Source organism: Centropristis striata, chromosome 16, assembly GCF_030273125.1.
Source record: "Centropristis striata isolate RG_2023a ecotype Rhode Island chromosome 16, C.striata_1.0, whole genome shotgun sequence".
Taxonomy (NCBI): Eukaryota; Metazoa; Chordata; class Actinopteri; order Perciformes; family Serranidae; genus Centropristis; species Centropristis striata.
In genome coordinates, this window is record NC_081532.1 from 24164982 (window position 1) to 24185756 (window position 20775).

The 20775-nt window shown below is 38.1% G+C and overlaps 1 protein-coding gene across 1 annotated transcript; it reads right to left on the reverse strand.

Annotated features, from left to right (window-relative positions):
• Nucleotides 1–1239: 1239 nt before the first annotated feature.
• Nucleotides 1240–19507, reverse strand: dapp1 (dual adaptor of phosphotyrosine and 3-phosphoinositides). The gene is made up of 10 exons (XM_059352930.1): nt 19469–19507; nt 19052–19112; nt 16171–16293; nt 14297–14430; nt 11570–11700; nt 9607–9654; nt 9404–9466; nt 9120–9205; nt 4146–4233; nt 1240–3003 (listed from the first exon to the last, which is right to left on the reverse strand). The coding sequence occupies exons 2-10, from the start codon at nt 19108–19110 to the stop codon at nt 2980–2982; spliced, it is 756 nt and encodes a 251-aa protein (XP_059208913.1). The 5' UTR covers nt 19111–19112; nt 19469–19507; the 3' UTR covers nt 1240–2979.
• Nucleotides 19508–20775: the final 1268 nt, after the last annotated feature.

Consider the following 20775-nt stretch of genomic DNA (forward strand, 5'->3'; position numbering starts at 1 on the left):
ATGTACAGTAGTGTTCAAAATAATAGCAGTCCAATATGACTAACCAGATTAATCCAGGTTTTTAGTATATTTTTTATTGCTACATGGTAAACAAGGTACCAGTAGGTGCAGTAGATTCTCAGAAAACCAACCAGACCAGCATTGGTGATATGCAGCTCTTAAGGCTGTGCATATCACGAATGCTGAACAATGTGAACAATGTCTTGAACGGCCCATTTTCCTCAGGCTTTCAAAGAGAAATTAATGTGAAGTGCTGGCTTCATCCTTAAATAGAGGCCGCCTGATTCACACCTGTTTTTTCACTAAATTGATGACTTCACTGATTGAATGCCACACTGCTATATTTTTGAACACACCCCTTTCAACTAATTGCCCAGTTGCACAGCCTTAAGAGCTGCATATCACAAATGCTGGGTCTGGTTGGTTTTCTGAGAATCTACTGCACCTCCTTGTTTGCCATGTAGCAATAAAAAATATACTAAAAACCTGGATTAATCTGGTTAGTCACATTGGACTGCTATTACTTTGAACACTACTGTAGGCTAGATCACAGAGGGGCAAATGGCTCAGTTAAAACATCTACAACCAGATGTACCTTCCTCTGATTCCTTCCATCTGTTTATAAAAACACCTTTAGAGATCAGCTCTCGTAGACCCAAATCCGTCTGCAACTACAGTGGCTTGCAAAAGTATTCATCCAAAAGTATTCATCCCCCCAAAGAAACCTCTGTAATATCAAAGTGAAAACAGATTTGTACATAATAGTATCAATTAATTAAAAATATATAAGGCAAAATAAATGATTGCATAAGTATTCATCCCCTTTAAAGTAACTGAAATAATTCAACAGAGTTCAGCTGGTTGATGCAGCAGAGTCACAGTTAGTGAAATGGAGATCACCTGAGTTCAGTTGATGTGTATGAAGTGATCGTAGTATAAAAACGTGTCTGGGAGGTCCAGTCTCTGGTTCATCACTATTCCTGTTACAATGGCAACATGAAGACAAAAAAACACTCCTAGCAACTCAGAAAAAAGATCACTGAAAAGTATAAGTAAGAGTGAGAAGGAAACTTCCAGAACTTTTCAGGTGGATAAAATTACAGAGATAAGGAAGTACATGCCAGTAATAGTCTGCTGGAGCTATTCTTGGCAGTAGGCTACCACAACTATTGTTCTGGGAAAATCTTTATTCTCAACACTTTTACTTTTTCTTGAAGTGCATAATGATTTTTTTTATTTTTTATTTCTTCCTCATATTATTTTTTTCTCCTACCTGGACCTAATCCTCTTCCGTAGTCTACGAATGGACAATGCAGGCCAATCATCAGGAGCAAAGTGGGAACAAAGCTTTGTGCTATACAGTATATATAGTGAGGAGTGAAGCCATTGAGAAGATACATGCACATATAAAACATCACCATAGTCGATAACAACATAAAATTAGCAGCAACGTGTCTCTTTTTTGCATTAAAAAAGAAAGCAAGACTTATTTCTGAAATTAAAACCAGCCCAAACTTCAACTTCTTCACAAGTTGCTGAATGTAAGGCTTAAAGAGAGAGTTTAAATTAATAATCCCAAGTATTTACACGAAGATAAATACTCAATCACATGAAAAAACCCTGAAATGTAATTCAGAGGCTTCAATTTCACTGGACAGAACCAAATGCTGGGCAATCAACAAAAGACGGGATTGTTAATATGTTATTGTTTGCTTACTGACAACATATCCCACATGCAGACTCAAACCAACAAAGAATGGAACTGTTTTAGGGCTAGGGTTCAGATAAGCCTCTTTCCAAAAAAAACAACACAGAAACATAAAGTAAACATAATATACATAATGTAAATAACATAAAAGTTAACGGTACCAGATGTGAGGAAAACAAATCAAAATATGCTTTATATTAAAAGAAATGTGGAGAAAAAGTAAATTACCGACTGATAATACACCAGAACCAACACATTGTCAATCTCCAGAATGTAAAAATGTTTTTAAATATGCAAGATAAAAACAGATACATTACAAGTACTGATTTAAACAAAAAAAATAATCAGCTGCACTTTTATTTTCAGCCTAAAAAAAAAATAGAACAAGACAAAATAAAATATGAGTAAAAAAACTGGTCACAGCTCAAACAGTTCAGACACCGCTCTCCCTCTATCAGCCTCTGCCTCTGTCATGTCACTCATATATGTAATATGAGAGCCCGCCTTGATAGTTCAAACTGGCCTATCAGGTCAGGTCAGCACTATAACATGAGAGGTGACAAGGTTAAACAGAAATATACATAGTTATTCTTAGTTTGCTCACACCAGCAAACCCCACTTAATTTCTTCAATATGTATCATTAATGTTATACATTCAAATTAAGTAAATAATTTCTTTATCATTTAAGATTTATCTCAATTAGCTGTCATTTTCATTATACATCCTTTGACCAATCAGATGCAAGTACCAACCTACTCACATACATCATAAAAGGCTGTAACTGAAGCATGCTTCCTCTTTAAGCACCAGCACAAAACGGCCTCCACAAAGGACTCAAAGGACAGGTTATGGCTTTCACTTAACTGAGCTTTATGCAAAGTAAATAATTTGTATTTCTAAATTTATCCTGTAACCATTTCATACAAAATAAAGGAAACAAAGAAAACTGTGTATGCGACTGTGCACTTTGCTAAAGAAAAAAAGGGGGTTTAAGCAACAGCTAGTGAGGGAGTTGATGCTTCCTCACACCCACATACACCATCCTGCTGCTGGAAATATAAATAAACTACAGTGTGTAATTAAGAGAGCAAAAGATTTCCTCCTGTTCCAGTAGTTAGCCTCCAGTCCCTACATTGAGGGAAATGTTATTCATGCTCCAGTTGAGTCTTCAGTTTTGAATGATGCTGTTTTTCACTGTTAATCCAGCTGATGTGACATCTTCTATGAATCTGTGGCTTCTTTCCATCTGCAGGGTCTTCACTGCCAGCAGTCACCGTCCTTTATTTATCTGAGACTGTAAACAGAGACACATAATGCACCTTAGTGAACCTTTTTCAATTTTGCTTTATTTCAGAGAAATAATGATATAAAAACCACAAAATCCAACTCAAAACCAAGCAGTAATTGCACTTACCATCGTCTGCTTTGGATAAATATACTAATTTAAAAATAATAGAAAGTTTATTTATAATATATAATTATTATATAATATATAATTTATAATGGGAAATTATTATCTCAATAGTGATGAAGTAAAAAAGTGAGATAAAATTATATTAAGACTAAAATATAACATTTCTTTATAATATTAAGTCTAAAATAATCAAATATTTTAAGAGTTGTTAAACACATTTAAATACACTGATAACAAAATCAATATGAAAATGTTTATTCACTGAAAACAAAATATAAAAGCTTAAAGAAGACAACAACATTATAGTTACTGCACTCTGTTTATCATCAGTAACTAAGTTTTTGGGGTCAAAGGTCAAATATATCATCATGATTTTTGAGCATAAAAATGACATCATCAATACATGTAGAAATAAGTGTCATATAACTTATCTACATGTAACCAATTTGGCTGGCCAGTTAAAACACGTTAATAAACTTTAAAGCGGCTTTTCTCAGTTTTGACTTTTTTCAACTCGTCTTCCTAAACCTATCAAATTAGTTTATTAATGTATTTCCTGACATGCATACATCTCTAGAAATCTAATGGCTCTGATTGGTACATTAGTACATACCAAGACTGCATCTCTAAATATATGGAAGGTTTTCAAGTATTGTGTGTTCAGGTACAGTATCAGCAGCAGCCAGGTGAGGTTTGCAAGAGGCTGCTGACCGATTTTACAATCTGGTCTGTTACAATTAAGACAAGTCAGTCAGTCAGTGCAAAGCTCGAAGCAATCTATGTCACACAATACTTAAGTGAGTTTGTAACACTGTTTACAGTAACAGTTGGTTTGGTAACACTGAAGCTCAGTAGTCTTCTAGTCTTCCCAGAATGCTTTTCAACAATCCCCTTGGAAGTCAGGGCCTTTTTATTTTTACAGTCTGTAAATTAAGTATTTATACACTATGATATGGAGTTAAGTTTGGAGGGCCAGCGGTTTGACTATTTCCTGCCAGCACTGTGTAAAACAGCAAACTCACCAGTTTCCACCTCAGGATCTTGATCCACTCATCTGCCTCTACACCCGTCTTTGCACAAAAATAAAATGTTCTTTCAGGAAACACCAGGCTGTGGACACAAGAGATCAGGAAGGGGAGGAAGAGTTTGCGTTACTGTATATTATCTAGTTTTTGCATGTGTGCAGAAATTGGAAACAGTACATTTGGTTAGAGTGTCCTTTATCTTTTCCCAGAAACCTTGGCAGAGTACTGTTTTATAGTAAGGGTGTCGTTCAGATATGCCATATATGGCCAATATGTTCTGAAACATCCCTCCTGCTCATCCTGTCCATTGCGATCTGCTGTTCTCTGATTAAAAGAAACCGAAAGTCCCTCCCAAATTTGCAACCTTTGTGGTTTGTGTGCTGTGGTAATTCTGGAAGCTGTGTTGTCCAGGGCGGTAGCTCCTTGTAGGGTTTCTGAAGGCAAAGTACTCCCAGGGGAAAGGCCTGACTAAGAGCAATTCATTAACAATGATGCAGTTCCAAGGCAGATGGAAACCCTGCCAGCAGGTGCCCTGCAACCCTGCCAGACCAACTCCTGGAGCCAGACCCTGGAGGAGAACTTGCCAGCGAGTGTCTGTCGGCTGGGCCTTGGCCCATGGTCCCCAGCTGGACTAACCCTGAGGAAACAACATGGAGATGTCACTCCGTCGGCTCACCACCCACAGGGAAACTCATTGGAGTTGGGTGCATTGTCAGCCAACCTTGATTGAAACGTCTACTTTAGTGTGGGAAAGGAACTGGAGCTGGTGCAGGAGGTGGAGTGGTATCAACTACATATATTCGGGTTCATTGGGTTCAGCATTGATTCTGGAACCAAAGTCCTGGAGAGGGACTGGACTCTGGCCTTTTCAGGAGTTTCCCAATATGAGGGGTGTTGGGCGGGTGTGGGATACTCACAAGCCACTGGCTGAGCACTGCTGTGTTGGAGTTCTAGCAGAGAATCTAGAGGGTCACCGAGGGACTTGACTGCTCATGTGAACAACATTGGAGAAACCTGAAGGGGGTGGTTGGGAGGATCTGCCTGATCAGAACCCGGGTGATATTTTAATGTTGTGCTAGTCAGGGATTGCCCTTAACAAACACCATGTCTAAGAATAGGGTAGTTCATATGTGTACTTGGTACCAGAACACCTAAGGCCAAAGGCTAAAGAATAATTTTATGATCGTTCCACCGGATCTGCGACCATTTGTCTTGGACACCTGGGTGAAGAGAGGAGCAGAGCTCAACGGATCATCACCTGGTGGTGAGTTGGACCAGATGGCAGGAAAGGCTGCTAAACAGACCTGGTATACCCAAACGTGTAGTGAGAATGAACTGGCAATGTCTGGCAGAGAACAGTATCAGTGGAGTCTTCAACTCACACCTCCAGAAGAATTCCTCATTAAATTAGAGCGGGCCACGTTTATGGCCTCCATAGTGGAGGCGTCAGCTTGGTATTATGTTATTGGCGCCTGTTGTGGCAGCAACTAAAGTTCCTGGTATTGGACACCTGCGATAAAGGAAGCTGTCAAGATGAAGGAGGAAGATTTCAGGCTTGGTTACCAGGGGGTTTCCTGAAGAAGCAGACAGGTACTGATTTGCCAGAAGCAAAAACTTGGGTGTGGGAGGAGTTTGGAGAAGCCATGGAGGACTTTCAGTTGGCCTCAAGGAAGTCCTGTCAACTGTTTGACGGATCCGGAAGGAAAAGCAAGGCTTGGCTCAAGGTGTAGACAGGGGAGAACTGCTGACACAGACTAAGGTTATCATCAGGTGGGGTAAAGTATACTTAGACGAACTCCTGAATCTGACGAAAAGAGGCTTAAGACTCGGAGGAATACTGACAGCGGTCGCTGAGGTAGTCACAAACCACCTCCATGGCAAGGTGCCTGGTGTGGATGACAATAGCCCTGAGATGCTGAAAGCTCTGGACACTGTGTGGCTGTTCTGGCTGGTACACCTTTTTGGTGGCACCTCTGGTCATGAGCTTTGTATAGTGACTGAAAGAATACGATCATGACTTCAAGCAGCCAAAATCAGTTTCCTCAGTGTAAGTTGGCAGGGCTCCACCCCAGAGGCCTGTTGATGGTTAGGGATAGGTGGTTTGGGCATCTGATGAAGAGGCCCCCATGGCACATCCCAATGGAGGTTTTCCCAGGCATGTCCAACTGGTAAGAGGCCAGAGGAAGACTCAGAACACACGTGAAAGATTTATGTCTCCATAATGATAAAACAAATATTACCAATGAGCCTCAGTGAACATTATATTGACAAACTAAATCAGAGCCATAAAATCTTGATCCTTTTAGAACATAGTCAGAACACTTTGCTAATGAATCATTGATGAAATCACAGCGCTTAGTGTCTACGTGCCTCTTTATTTATTCACACTGACTACAGGAGATATCAACAGAGCCTGTTTATTTGCACTTCCTATTTAGATAGATATCAAACTGTGCAGCATTGGACACTGTGTGTAACTAAAGGTTGTCAGTGGTTGTAACCTCAGCCACTGTTGCCTTTTAGTTCACTTTTCCTTCCCTCCTTGTGTTTCCGTCTGTTATTCATCTACTCAGACTTCCCCTTTTCAAACAACACAACTGCCATATTGTGCTGCTGTGGGGAAGTCCACCAAGCTGTGGCCTCAGACATCCGTGCTGTGACTTATCCCTCATAGATTTGTTTTTTTCTTTTCTTCGGATTGTTGGTCATCTGATACATACTGTACACATTTTTCTTTTGGTATCGATGTCCATATTATGTGTATCTCTCTATTCTATCATAAATGCATATTTCATTCATTTTGTGTGTGACTGTTAAAAATCACTTGTATAATCCTTTATTTCTTTAGTTCCAGCTAACACTTATTATTATTGATTAGTCGTCATCAACTGATGTTGATTATTTTAAGCATTGGTCAATTAATTATTTTGTCTATAAAATAAACGTTAAAATGTCTATTGGACAGAATATGTGAGGGAAAGAACTGGCACTTTTGAAGCAAGTCACAGACTGTAATGTATTGTTAGCGGAGTTCTTTCACTTTTATGATCCGTTGTGCTTTTCAATCCATTAGCCACCATTCTGTCGCTAAATTATCTGAAGACAAAGCAACTGCACTGCAAAAAAGGTGTGTCTAAAAACCAGATAAAACAGTAAATCTGAGGGAAATGATCTTGCTGCATGGACAGATAATTTACCTTGACAAGATTTCTTAAATTAAGATTATTAAATCTAGAAATAGGCATGTTGAACACTTAAAATAAGAAATTAACTCTTTAAACAAGATAAATCATCGAACACACTTCTAAATCAATTTTTTTAAAATCTTGGTAATAAACAAATAATCATCAGGTCACTCTGCTTGGGCCAGTTCATCGCTGCTTGCAGCTTTAATTTATCTTGTTTCAAGAGTTAATTTCTTATTTCAAGTGTTGAACATGCTTATTTCTAGATTTAATCATCTTAATTTAAGAAATCTTGCTGGAAACTGAACCCAGGTCATCAAAGCTCACCTGGAACTCCCTTTGCTTTACCTGCAGCTCATTCTACACAGTGCCACTAAACTACTGATGTTGATTATTTTATACATTGGTCAATTAATTATTTTGTCTATAAAATAAACATTAATAGTAAAAAAGAAAAAGAAAATACCCATCAGAAATTGCTTATGACCAAGATGACTTATTCAGATGTCTTTTGGGGCAAAGCTAGCAGCTGCCCATGGCCCTAGGCCTCCAGGGACACACAAGACAGGTTGACAGTGTGTGTTTTGGTTGTTGGTCATTAGATCACTTGCAAATTTGTTTGTGTATTAGTGGGTGTGTTATTGCTTCAAGCTAGCCAGTATGCCACTTGTAAGCAAACAGTGTATAAATAGGCAACTTAACCACTTTCTTGCACAATTTTACACAACACTGTTTCAAACAGCACTGCACTTTAGTATTTTGTTCTTGATAGTTCAGACTACAAGTTAGTCTCTTGTGAGTCTCAGTGCAACATTGAGTCTTTGGCTTCCATCAGAACATGCACACTTCTTTTGTTCTAATGAATCATACCAAACCATCAAACCAGATGGCAGGAAAGACTTCTAAACAGACCTGGTATACCCAAACGTGTAGTGAGAATGAACTGGCAATGTCTGGCAGAGAACAGTATCAGTGGGGTCTTCAACTCACACCTCCAGAAGAATTCCTCATTAAATTAGAGCGGGCCATGTTTATGGCCTCCATAGTGGAGGCGTCAGCTTGGTATTATGTTATTGGCGCCTGTTGTGGCAGCAACTAAAGTTCCTGGTATTGGACACCTGCGATAAAGGAAGCTGTCAAGATGAAGGAGGAAGATTTCAGGCTTGGTTTACCAGGGGGTTTCCTGAAGAAGCAGACAGGTACTGATTTGCCAGAAGCAAAAACTTGGTTGTGGGAGGAGTTTGGAGAAGCCATGGAGGACTTTCAGTTGGCCTCAAGGAAGTTCTGTTAACTGTTTGACGGATCCTGAAGGAAAAGCAAGGCTTGGCTCAAGGTGTAGACAGGGGACAGAGGTTATAATACTTTTTGGATTTTTCATCAGTTTTAGTTTTAATTTTGTTGTGAATTTTTGTTTTCAAATTCAGTTAGTTTTAAGTTTTAATTTTTAGAGCGAGTTTGCTAGTTTTAGTTTTAATTTTTTAATTTTTAATTTAATTATGGATTTTCAATGAAAAAAAATGTGGTTTGTAATATCATGGCCATTATGGTAATTTCACTTGCGCCTCTTCCGGATTATGTATGAAAAAAGTTGACAAAGACGAAAGCGAAGGACATTTTCACTAAATTTTTTGTTAGTTTTAGTTAGTTTTGTAACCTCACAATACAGTTTCAGTTAGTTATCGTTTTTATTTTTATTTCTGTTAACAAAAATGTTTTTTCGTTAGTTTTCGTCAACATCCCTGATGGTGCCTCTCCTCAGTGCTGATCACTGACTGCAATTACTTACCAGAAACAGTTGACTTTGTCCTGAGAATAGTCAAACTGGACTGCAGAGCAGGCTCTCAAATCAAGGGTCCGGAGGGGCTCCTGACACTGCAACAGAGACACTCGTCAACTTACACACACACACACACACACACACACACACACACACACACACAAACACTACAAGCCCGCCTATTGTTTATGCAGTGTGACTAGAAGCACACACTGTAATACAAATATCCAGACGTGAAAGTTGTGAAATAGCACATTTTAGCCCACCACACCCAAAGCTGAAGACAGTCTCACCATTTTGTCTTTGAAGTATTTGAGTTCATGTCTGTTGAGTGTGAACCATCTCTGTTTCCAGTTCTGTAAAAGGTTTCAAAGTGGATGTATTTTAGGTTTGACTTGAGCCAGTGAAGCACAGCAGTCCAGCTGCACTACACTTAGATTACAGAGAGAGATAGTCACAGTGAGGAGCATCTCCCCGACAGTTCAACTGCTCTCACCTTCACAATCGCTCCTTGTTTCACCAGGTAGCCCTCCTTTGTGCCTAGCTGAAAAGACATGCTTTGTGTTAGCAGAAATGATTGTGATGGGAATCAAGTGTTGACAAGGATAATTCTGGTCTATTGCAACTTGGATCTGGGCCAAAAGCATCCCAACTGAACCAGCTTTTTGGAGCTTTCAACTGGGGCTGCACCTAACGATTATTTTCATTATCGATTAATCTTGTTGATTATTTAAACGATAAATCGATTAGTTGTTTGGTCAATAAAATGTTGAAAAATATCAATCAGTGTTTCCCAAACCACAAGATGACGTCCTCAAATCTCTTGTTTTGTCCACAAACCAAAGAGATATTCAGTTTAGTGTCATAAAGGAACAAAGAACCCAAAAATATTCACATTGAAGAAGCTGAAATCAAAGAATTTGGACTTATTGTCTTTTAAAAACTGCTCAAACCAATGATTAACCGATTATCAAAATAGTTGACAATTTGTTTAATAATCAATTATTGTTCAATTAATCGAATAATTGTTGCAGCTCTACTTTCAACCACATCACACACTTCTTCATCAGAGAATAAAGTTGTTGACTCAGTTGTCGTCAGGTTGCTTCTGATGATAGTCACCATGAAGTTAGTGTAATAGTTTCATGTCTTGGTCATATGTCAGGGAGGGATTGATTATTTATTTATTTATTATGATTGATTATTGATTGTTCCCACAGAGCAGCTGCACCTCCCTGTCACTCCTCCTCCTCACTGACGCATGTTGTTCTCTGTGTAGGAGGCTCCTCACCTCTGACTAATGTGCTCAGTTCAAATCCAGTGGGTTTTATTCTGTACACTGGCTTCTCTTGTAGTGTGATGATAAAAGTTCCAAACTTATGTCATGTAATGTCAAGTGAGCCAACAACTTCCTTCAATGCTGGTGAAGACTGACTGATGTGGTTAAGTGGTTATGGTGCATACCACCTAACTCTGTTCACTGTAAGATGATTGGACAAACAATGAGTTGAAGGTATTCATAATTGCTGATGATGGCAAAAACCATAAATATAATATCCATGTTGTAATAATCCAGAATTGTCTTTCAAGGCTGATTTGAACTGGAGCTGGTATCCGCAATAATAGACACGGCTGTAACTTCAGAATTCCAGATGACCCTGTAGGCATTTTGGGGTAAAAATGTTTTCTTGGTTGTTCCTATAGTATTTTTTTGTGCTGAATCCATTAAAAAAAGTTACGGTTTAGTCGTAATTATTGAATAATTAGTATAATGATTGATACTTCGCCCAATATTAGAAATGGCTATAATTTTCCAATTTGTGAATATATTATATATGGTTGTTTGGTATCATTGTAAAGGGGGGATTCATGGCTTTCATTTAAGCCCAAAGTTGTATCTTTCTGACAAACTGGTCCAAAGAATGAATGGAGGTGAACTAGCCTGAGCCGCTGACTTCTAATTTAAGGCTCACAATAACCTCTCACAAAGAAATAGTATGAGTATATTCTATTAAGTATTGCAGTTGTTGGTTTTTGGGTCCCTGATGTCCCTTGATCCTACAGGGATCACATCAACTATTTAGTTTAGGCGAAAACTGTGCGAAAATGTGTGTAATTTATGGTTTAAAGAGGTCCTGTGACCTCTGTGTTTGTCAGAATGGCTTAAATGAAAGCCATGAATGCCCCCTTTACAATGATACCAAACAACCATATATAATATATTCACAAATTGGAAAATTATAGCCATTTCTAATATTGGGCGATTAATCAATCATTATTCTAATTATTCAATAATTATGACTAAACTGTAACTTTTACAGCTTGACATCTGGCAGAAATGGATTCAGCACAAAAAATACTGTAGGAAAAACCAAGAAAACACTTTCACCCCAAAATGCCTTCCACCTCATTTTCTGAAGGGTTTTTCACAAATTCGTTGCTGTCTATATATCTCATACCGATGGAGCGTTTGGCACCAGGTCGTTTTCTGTGCGGCCCGTCTGCATTGCTGTGTGAACTCGCACAGACTCGTAGATGGACGGCTCCTCCACACGCCGTGGGTACGGACTCTTCAGCACAATGAGTGTTCCTGGTTCAGAGACAGAGGGGCGGGGTTTCAGGTCTGACTGCCTCACATTCAAACACAGGTCAACATGGTAAATGGTAAATGGACCTGCACTTACATAGCGTTTTTCTAGTCGCTTTGCGACCACTCAAAGCGCTTTACACTACAGACTGACTCATTCACCCGTTCACACACACATTCATACTGGTGGCAGAGGCTATCCTACAATGGTGCCACCTGCCACCATTGGGAATTCATTCTCACACTGATGAACACTAGCCTGGATAACGCCAGACTAATCACAAATGAGATTAGTCTGGGAACCAGCCGTTCATTTCTCCGTAGAGGAGGCGTGGTTCACGATCCTCCAGAGCCGTTTATTGGGCGATACGAATGTCTATCATAAGTGTCTGTAGGTAGCTCTTAGCCAATCGTATCAGTTATACCAGATGACGTATGTAGAGTGACAGAAATTAATGTTTACATCTATGGTTTACATATCCAGACGAGCCCATCTCTACTTTGAGACTAAAATGCTCAATTCTGCTTCTGCAACGTTTTTCTGCAGCATGTTCTGACTCTGGCTGCTCACAGTCTTGGTGTGTGTGTGTGTGAAAGAGTGTTGCTGCTGCTTTGCTTCTACAGTTCTCGCTTTCTTCAAGATTATTTATTTTTACGCCTTATTCCCCCTCATGTCATTCAGCCACACACATCTACTGATTTTATGGTCAATAGATGAGCTGCTGGGGGTCTCTGGGGGCTCCGCTGTCCCCCGGCTCGTAGCCAGATCACCGTGGTTACAGCAGTGAGCGGTAGCGGGGCTAGTTGGTGGATTAGGCTTTGGCCAAATCCTGTCGGAAGCAAGGCTAAAACATCCTTTTTGGTGGTGAAACAGGAGTATAAAGTCAAACGTTGTTCTTCTTTTAAAATCAACTTTCGCTCTAAACTATTTAAAACGCCGTCTACAGCTAAAGAGAGTTTCGCGTCTGCTGCAGCCATGTTGGATCCGTAAGAAAACTACAAAACTACAAGCTTCCGTCTGCCGAGTAGTACGCATCATCATTTTGCTGTCCCTCCCCTTTCTGTGATTGGATCCCTAAAACAGGGCTAAATAACGGCCATAGACACCAGACCCTTTCGCAGTTCGAAATGAAATCGAGCGCGCAAGGCAGTAAGGGTATACCCAGGCTAGATGAACACAGCTTCGGGAGCAATCTGGGGTTCAGTATCTTGCTCAAGGATACTTCGACATGTAGGCTGCCATGGTCAGGGATCAAACCACCAACCCTCCGATCAGAAGAGGACAGCTCTACCAACTGAGCCACAGCCGCCCACATGTGTGGGGCTTCTCTCCTGTTGGAGATTTTAGAACAATGCATGTTGCAATGTTTCATGTATAATATGTGCACAATGTAACAACTGCAAAATCAACAGCTACAAAATGATGTAGTGGGTATCTCAGTGTGACAGATGGCCACCAGACTGCACTGTGACACACAGTCTTAGGTAATGACATGAAATCAAACAAGATATTTTGTGGCTAAGTTAATTTCTTATTTTAAGCGTTCAACATGCTAATTTCTAGATTTAATAATCCTGATTTAAGAAATCTTGTCTTGTCTTGTCTTGTCTTGTGAAATTATCTGTCATTTCCCTCAGATTTACTGTTTTGATCTTGTTTTTAGACTAAACACCTTTTTTGCAGTGCAGGTATTTATGGCTCATCAGCTCTGACTGTGTTTTCTACCGTCAAGCACTTTGTAACTCTACAATCCGTGTATCATTCGTTCTTTCCATTTTCAATTGGTAATCAAACTCAAATAATGAAAAATTGACTGGTTATTTTGTTATTTGTTGTCTATTATGAAACAAAAAACGAAAAAAATGCTTGCTTTTTCATATTTCAATCTTAGGCTCAGATCAAAAATACGAAATGGAAAAACGGGAACCAGGAATTCATTTGATTTTAATATTAATTGGTCGGGTTTACGTGACCCGGAAGTTTGACTGCGGTTTAGTGAGCTACTCCGTAGTCAAACCAGCCGTCCTTATATAATAATAATAATAATAATAATAACATATAATGTAGAGCGCCTGTATTGCGATATTAATGGTAAATTCATGTAAACTGTTCAGAGCGAACTTACATGAAGGATAAACACTTTACTGTCATTCTTTCTCACTTTTTTTCAGTATTTTCCTCTGCTGTTACCAGCAGAGAGGAGATGAAGTATTAACGTTACATGAACACACCACGAGAAATAATCAAATTACGTCGCGCCAAAAATGTGTTTGTTGTGTCGCCGTGCGGTTTTCAGTTTTCAGAATAAAGTGTTACCCTACCAGGCCAAAAAAAGCAGATATATAATAAAAAACAAATAACAAAATAAAGTCATTTTTCATTATTTGATTTTTGATTGCCAATTGAAAATGGAAAGAACGAATGATACACGGATTCTCTACTATTCAAACTCCTCTTTCTGTTTGTGTAACACACACTTGTGCTGGAACAATTGATTTCTAGAATAACCCTAAAGAAAGTGTCACCTTTACTATGAAAGCATTGAAGCAGCCAACAGAGCAATATGTGAGCTGGTATCAGGCAGTAAGTTGTGCATACCTGCGTCACTGCCCAGCAGAGGTTGGTTAGCAAAGTGGTGGATAAAGTCATGAAGGGTTGAAAACTTGTTAAATCCAAACACATAGGTGTTGTCTCTGCGGTTCACATGGAAATGCTTGACAGAATCCTTCGCCCTATGTTTCAGATGAAAAACAACATTTAATGTTGAACTTTCAAGGTTATTTACAGGTAAATACAGAAATCTTAGTGTTATATAGGCATGTGTTAGATTGAATCCCTTCTTGGTAAGGACAGAGGCCGGTGACATTCTTTTAACATTGCATATGTGTTAATGAATAGTCAATGTTTAAATGTATACTGTTTTGCATAAACTGTAGATGAAAAATGGTGTGCCATTGTTTGTGTTTTTTTCAGAGTTTAATATTTCAGTTTTTTCTTTTTTCTGCCTCCACTATTCCTCCCTACAAAGTCTAACTGCAGTAACTACATTTTTTGTCAAAACTGAGTTATAACTAAAAATGTACTCCTTGATGTCTGTTTTATCTTGTGACAGAATTTTAGATTTCAATTTTGCTTTATTTCAGAGAAATAATGATATAAAAGTTGCAGTAACTACAAAATCAAGAAAAAAGTTAGATAAAATTATATTAAGACTAAAATATAACATTACTTTATACTATTAAGTCTAAAATACACAAATATTTGAAAAGAGTTGTTAAACACTTTTAAATACACTTATAGGAAAATCAATTTGAAAATGTTTTTTCAAAACAAAATATTAAAGCTGTAGTTACTGCACTCTGTTTATCATTACTATTAAAACCTTTTACAGCAAAACCAGAGTGCACTAACTACATTTTTTTGGGTCAAAGGTCAAATAAATTGTGATTTTCTAGCATAAAAATGACATCATCAATACATGTAGAAATAAGTGTCATATCACTACAGCAATAACCCATATACAGCAATAACCCATATTGCTGGCCAGTTAAAAAACTTTAAAGCAGTTTTTCTCAGTTTTACCCTTTGTGTAGTTACTGCAGTTTGACTTTGAAGGACAGTATAGATGTCCTTACGTAAGTAAGGACATTTATACTATACTATATCATGGGTATAAATAGTGTTCATATCTGAGGCTGTGCACAACAAATGTAAAGCAGAATAGGCTGTGTAGTCATGATGTGGTTAAAAGAAAGTGTATCACTCTTAAATAGTTTCTCTTTTGCATTTAACACAATAAGCCCATGTTTGTTTTAGTGATTTCCATCTGAACTTGGTCAAAGAAAATGTATTAATGTTATCAGGCACTTAATGCCAACTTGGGAACTTCACAATTTTAAATAGCTGGTACACAAATTGGTTTTTAGAAACAAAATATTGAGGTCTGTCCTTGATTAACCCTTGATGCACAACATAAAAAAAACCTTCTAATGCACAACATGGGTAAACAATGACCCGCATTCATTTCCCATGTTATTTCATTCTGGCTGTGTGTTTGAATATATTTTATTTTTTTATTACAACAGATCATTATATCCATTTTTCCTATTTTTTTCTAATGCACAACATGGGTCTAAAATGACCTTGTGCATTAGAAACATAGTGATAAAAAAGGGTTTTTATTCAAAAAGTAAGAAATGAAAACAAAAAATGAGGATGTATGATCATCAAAAACAAGTTATTTGAGGAAAACCTGGAATACTGAATGATGAAATTAATTGATTGCAAAGATATGGAATATAAAAACATAGTCGGGTCATAGTCACTTTAGACCCATGTTGTGCATCAAAGGGTTAAAGTCATTCACTCATATCTCTTCCACACTGAGTTCTTACACTGTCAGTGAGCGGCTGTGTCACCACTGGTCACTTATTGTGACCTTTGATTTAGAATGGTTTGTTAGGCAGACTGACCTGACAGACAGGGCGAAACATCCTGGTCCCTCATTACTGTTTCTCAGGAGATAACTCCCATCAGTCCCATTGGACAAGAGAAGGGCCTCTGCAGCATGGCGGGACAGCTCATAGTGGTACCACCTTCAACAAAATAAAAAATAAACACTCAATACTGTGGTAAACTGAGAGGAAGTCCCCATATTATTAATATCTTGATAAAAATGCAGAGCCTTGTGTCAACTGTAATGAGCTTATAAGACAGCAGAAAAAATGTTTATGGGTTCACAATAGAGTAATCACTTGGCATTACTGTTATGAGATGAGGCTAAAGTGGAAGTTTAGAAAGTTCACTACTTTTAGAGGACATTGAAAGTTTATTTTGCTAGTCAGACTGAACACAATCTGGGTGGGAGGAGTGATATGGCACCCCTTATTAGTTTGGACCATGTGACCAGGAATTACACATTGTATCTTTACTGCTCCCCCTCAGTCTGGGTATGTGCATATTTGGATGGAAACAGTCCAGTTTAGCCATGTGCAATGTAATAAATCATGTTCCACTGTTATGCAATGAAGTTCATTCTTGATCTTGGAAATAGTTGTGTGACAATACAGTTTTCCTCAGTTGCTAAAACACTAATTCCTGTTGTGTGAATCAATTGCTCAGTGGTCTAAAGTCATTCCCTGAATCAAACATTCTTTTGACAAAACCATAAACTATCTTCATCTATTTGCAGATCTGAGTCATTCCTTTTGTAAAACTCTAAACACAATTCTCCTGCAATAAGACACAGTTGTCCCTGTGATGCACTTGTGACACATAATGGTAACAAGTGACAAAACATGAACACAAATAAAGCACATGGGTCATCCATTGAACACAACGATTCTAAATTGATCACACTTGTTTCTCATCATGTCAAGACAACATTTGGTATAATGTTAGTTTTCACCATGCTGTCAATGTGAATCCAAATTTCTGTAACCTATACTTGCCACCATACTCTTTTTCTCCACTGCATTACAGTTTGTCTCAATTGCTAAAACACATTTTTCTAATCCTCCTGTCACTACAGTGGTATAGTGTTTTACTAGATGAAGATAGTTTATGGTTTTGTCAAAAGGGAATGAGTTTAGACAACTGAGCAATTGATTCACACAACAGGAATTAGTCTTTTAGCAATTGAGAAAAACTGTTTATTATTATTATTATTATTATTATTATTATTATTATTATTATTATTATAAATTATTAAATGCTGAATCCACTGAGTTATTTTTTTGCTTTTGAGATTCAAAATGCATGTGCTATACTTTAATGTGACCAATAAACATTTCTCCATGAGCTACATGCGCTGAACACTGTGTTTTCAGTTTTTTGGTGAAGTGTATCATGACTGCTCAGCAGTTTTTCTATTTTGACCTATTAGTTCATGATCTGACAGCATTGTTTGGTTTTGAGAACAGGTAAAACTATTTTGAGGCGATGGGATGGTTTTGCTGAAAGAATCAGAGGTTTTGTGAATGTAGTGTGAGAAAAGAGTTTTGTGTTTAGAATTCTGAGAAAAGGACAGGAGGATTAGAAAAATGTGTTTTAGCAATTGAGACAAACTGTCATAATCTTAAGTCAAAATTCCAATTGTTTGTTCTAATTGTTTGTGGAGGTCACAGTCTGCTTTAGATGTGTTTGAAAGCTTTTGATTACAGTATGCTTAGAAATAATAACTTGGACAAAAGACAATGGGTCATCGTAATAATACAATATGTCTTACAATAAATAAAGTATTGAACTGATTCATTAGTTCAGCAGGACAGAGGTTTTCAGACAAAATAAGGATGAGCCCTGAGCCGCAGACTGTTAGACAGATGCAGCGGAAACCAGGAAAGGGATGTGAAATTCATTATTTGCATTAAGAGTTGCTGAGAGTGTATACAAATATAATCTCTGTGAGTCTGTCAACATAGCATATGGAGCGACTGGTAAGAGTAATAAGCATAAAAAAAACTCCATAGAAAACCACTGTTTCAATCAGGCTGAAGTATATGAAATCCATAGAAAGTTCAACAATCCAACTATTTAAGGAGGTCCCTGAAGTAGTCACAGCAGACTTTCTGTCAGTTTCTGCAGATTTTTTTAGAAGATTAAATGAAGTTGCAAAACCCTTTATAACACAAATACGTTTCGGAATCCAATGTGCTATGTTTATTTATGTCTTGGTCTAAACATAGCAAATTCATTCAAAAATCGAATTTGTCAAATCCACATTTTCAATATGTGAAATTTTGTGAAATGTTCAAAATTGATCACGCGTGAAACAGTGTTTCAGACTTGATATTAAATGTGAATGTATGTTTTCATTCCATTAAGCCTGATGGCATGTTTAATTATTCTACTTTAAGAGAGATGCAGCGGAAACTAGGAAAGGGATGTGAAATTCATTGTTTGCATTACAAGTTGCTAAGAGGGTATGAAAATATAATCCCTGTGAGTCTGTCAATCTAGCATATGGAGTAAAGAGTAATAATCATAAAAACTAATCCAAAGAAAACCGCTATTTCAATCTGGCTGAAGTATATAAAGTCCATAGAAAGTGCAAATAATCCAACTTTTTAATGAGGTCCCTGAAGTAGTCACAAAGTAGTCGCGAGGGAACTAACAGAGAAGTAGATAGTTTTATTTTATAATGCCGATTGAACCAATACACTATTCTGTACTGTGGACACCTGCTCTAAAACCTATATGTTTGTTATATACTTTAATTAGGCCTACTTTAATACTTTAAATATTTTCATATGGAGTCTGGTAGCTTCGGTAACCACGACTCGTTTCCTTCTAACAACGTGTTTTCTGTGAGTGGTTAAGGACAGAGGACAGTAATATCAGTCCCAGATGTCTTACCCCAATCTGTCCAATTCGTCGGCCGTGTCTTCTGTGGACGCATCACTGTAGAAACTCATGTCTGCAGAGTGACAGAGAGGACAGAGGACAGAGAGCTTCAGACAGTCAGAGACACGCCTAGAGGAAATACTGGCTTTCCCTTCTCACTCAAGCTCGTGACAGCTAGAAACAATGTCAGCTGGATACCTGAAGGACTGCTGACTCATAAAAAATGATTGTTTAATTGCATTATAACCCATAATAATCTCAACAAACAATCAGATATGCTGAACTACTTGAAATGCTGAATAAAGTGACATATGTCACTGAGCTGCATACAGGTGGTAAGTGCACTGCAAAAAAGGTGTTTAGTCTAAAAACAAGATAAAAACAGTAAATCTGAGGGAAATGATCTTGCTGCATGGACAGATAATTTACCTTGACAAGATTTCTTAAATGAAGATTATTAAATCTAGAAATAAGCATGTTGAACGCTTAAAATATAAAATTAACTCTTAAAACAATATAAGTTATCTTACACTTCTAAATCTAAAGATTTTTTTTTTATCTTGGTAAGAAACAAATCATTTGCAGATCACTCTGCTCGGGCCAGTTCATCGCTGCTTGCAGCTTTAATTTAACTTGTTTTAAGAGTTAATTTCTTATTTTAAGCAACCAACATGCTTATTTCTAGATTTGCCATCCGCCTGTAAAACACAAGAAAAGAAGAAAAAAAAGAGTCTGGAGTGAGGGGCGGGCTTGAGCAACTTCATGCTCACTCTACGGTTTAGAGAGAGAGAGAGAGAGAGAGAGAGAGAGAGTGAGAGAGAGAGAGAGAGAGAGAGAGAGAGAGAGACACTAGATGGGATGGGAGTTCATCTGAAGTTGAGAAAAGAACAAAACTTTTCAAGAAGTGATTCAGTAGAGTTCGAGGCTTTTGTTCTTTCGAAGTCCGATCAGTTCAAAGTTCTGGTCAGTGAACTAGTGAACAACTGAGTTTCCCCTAGGGGATAAATAAAGACATTTTGATTTGATTGATTTTTTCTTCTCTCTCTGATGTCCCAATAATACATGACACAAGCTTTTATTTTCCCAGAGTCCTTCACTTTTCTTTGCTCTCTCTTCCACAGGGTGTGGAGCTGTGGTCCTCCTCCATCACTCCTGCTGGTCTCACTGTGGTCCTGTCTCTCTCTCCTGCTGGTCTCAGGTGGGAACGCTCCTCTCCTGGTCCACTCTACACTCACCATCACTACTGGACAATGGAGGAGCTTCACCTCCTGCTGCTGTCTCCTCCCAGAACTCCTGCTCCTCTCTGTCTCCCTCTCCCCCTTCATCCTCTATCTACTCTATTCTACGTCTGTCCGTCCTGGAGATGGATCTCTTTCTTCTTCTTTTTCCCCTGTTAAAAGGGTTTTTTGAGGAGTTTTTCCCTGGCCAATGTGAGGCTCTAAGGACAGAGGGTGTCGTACCATGTACAGTCTGTGAAGCCCTTTAAGGCAAAACTGAGATTTGTGATTTTGGGCTTTATAAATAAAACTGCCTTGACTTGACTTTGTGTTGTTATCAGCTCTGGGCAGGATAATTCTGATGCTCCTGATTTGATGGAGCAGCATGTGGTTTTCTGTTAGGCGATACTTACAGATGTCAGCTCATCTCAGCATACAATCAATCAAAATTACTTTATTTATCCCCAAGGCTAAATACAGATAGTCTGGTAGAACCTCTGTTAGAATGAGACAGCCTGA

Excerpts from the sequence above, each read along its gene's own strand:
- dapp1 (XM_059352930.1), bottom strand. The coding sequence starts at position 19,110 with ATGAGTTTCTACAGTGATGCGTCCACAGAAGACACGGCCGACGAATTG. Across the intron at positions 16,294-19,051 it reads GACGAATTGGACAGATTGGG|GTGGTACCACTATGAGCTGT; the intron begins GTAAGACATCTG and ends ATTTTGTTGAAG. Across the intron at positions 9,655-11,569 it reads TGGTGCCAAACGCTCCATCG|CTAGGCACAAAGGAGGGCTA; the intron begins GTATGAGATATA and ends ATGTCTTTTCAG.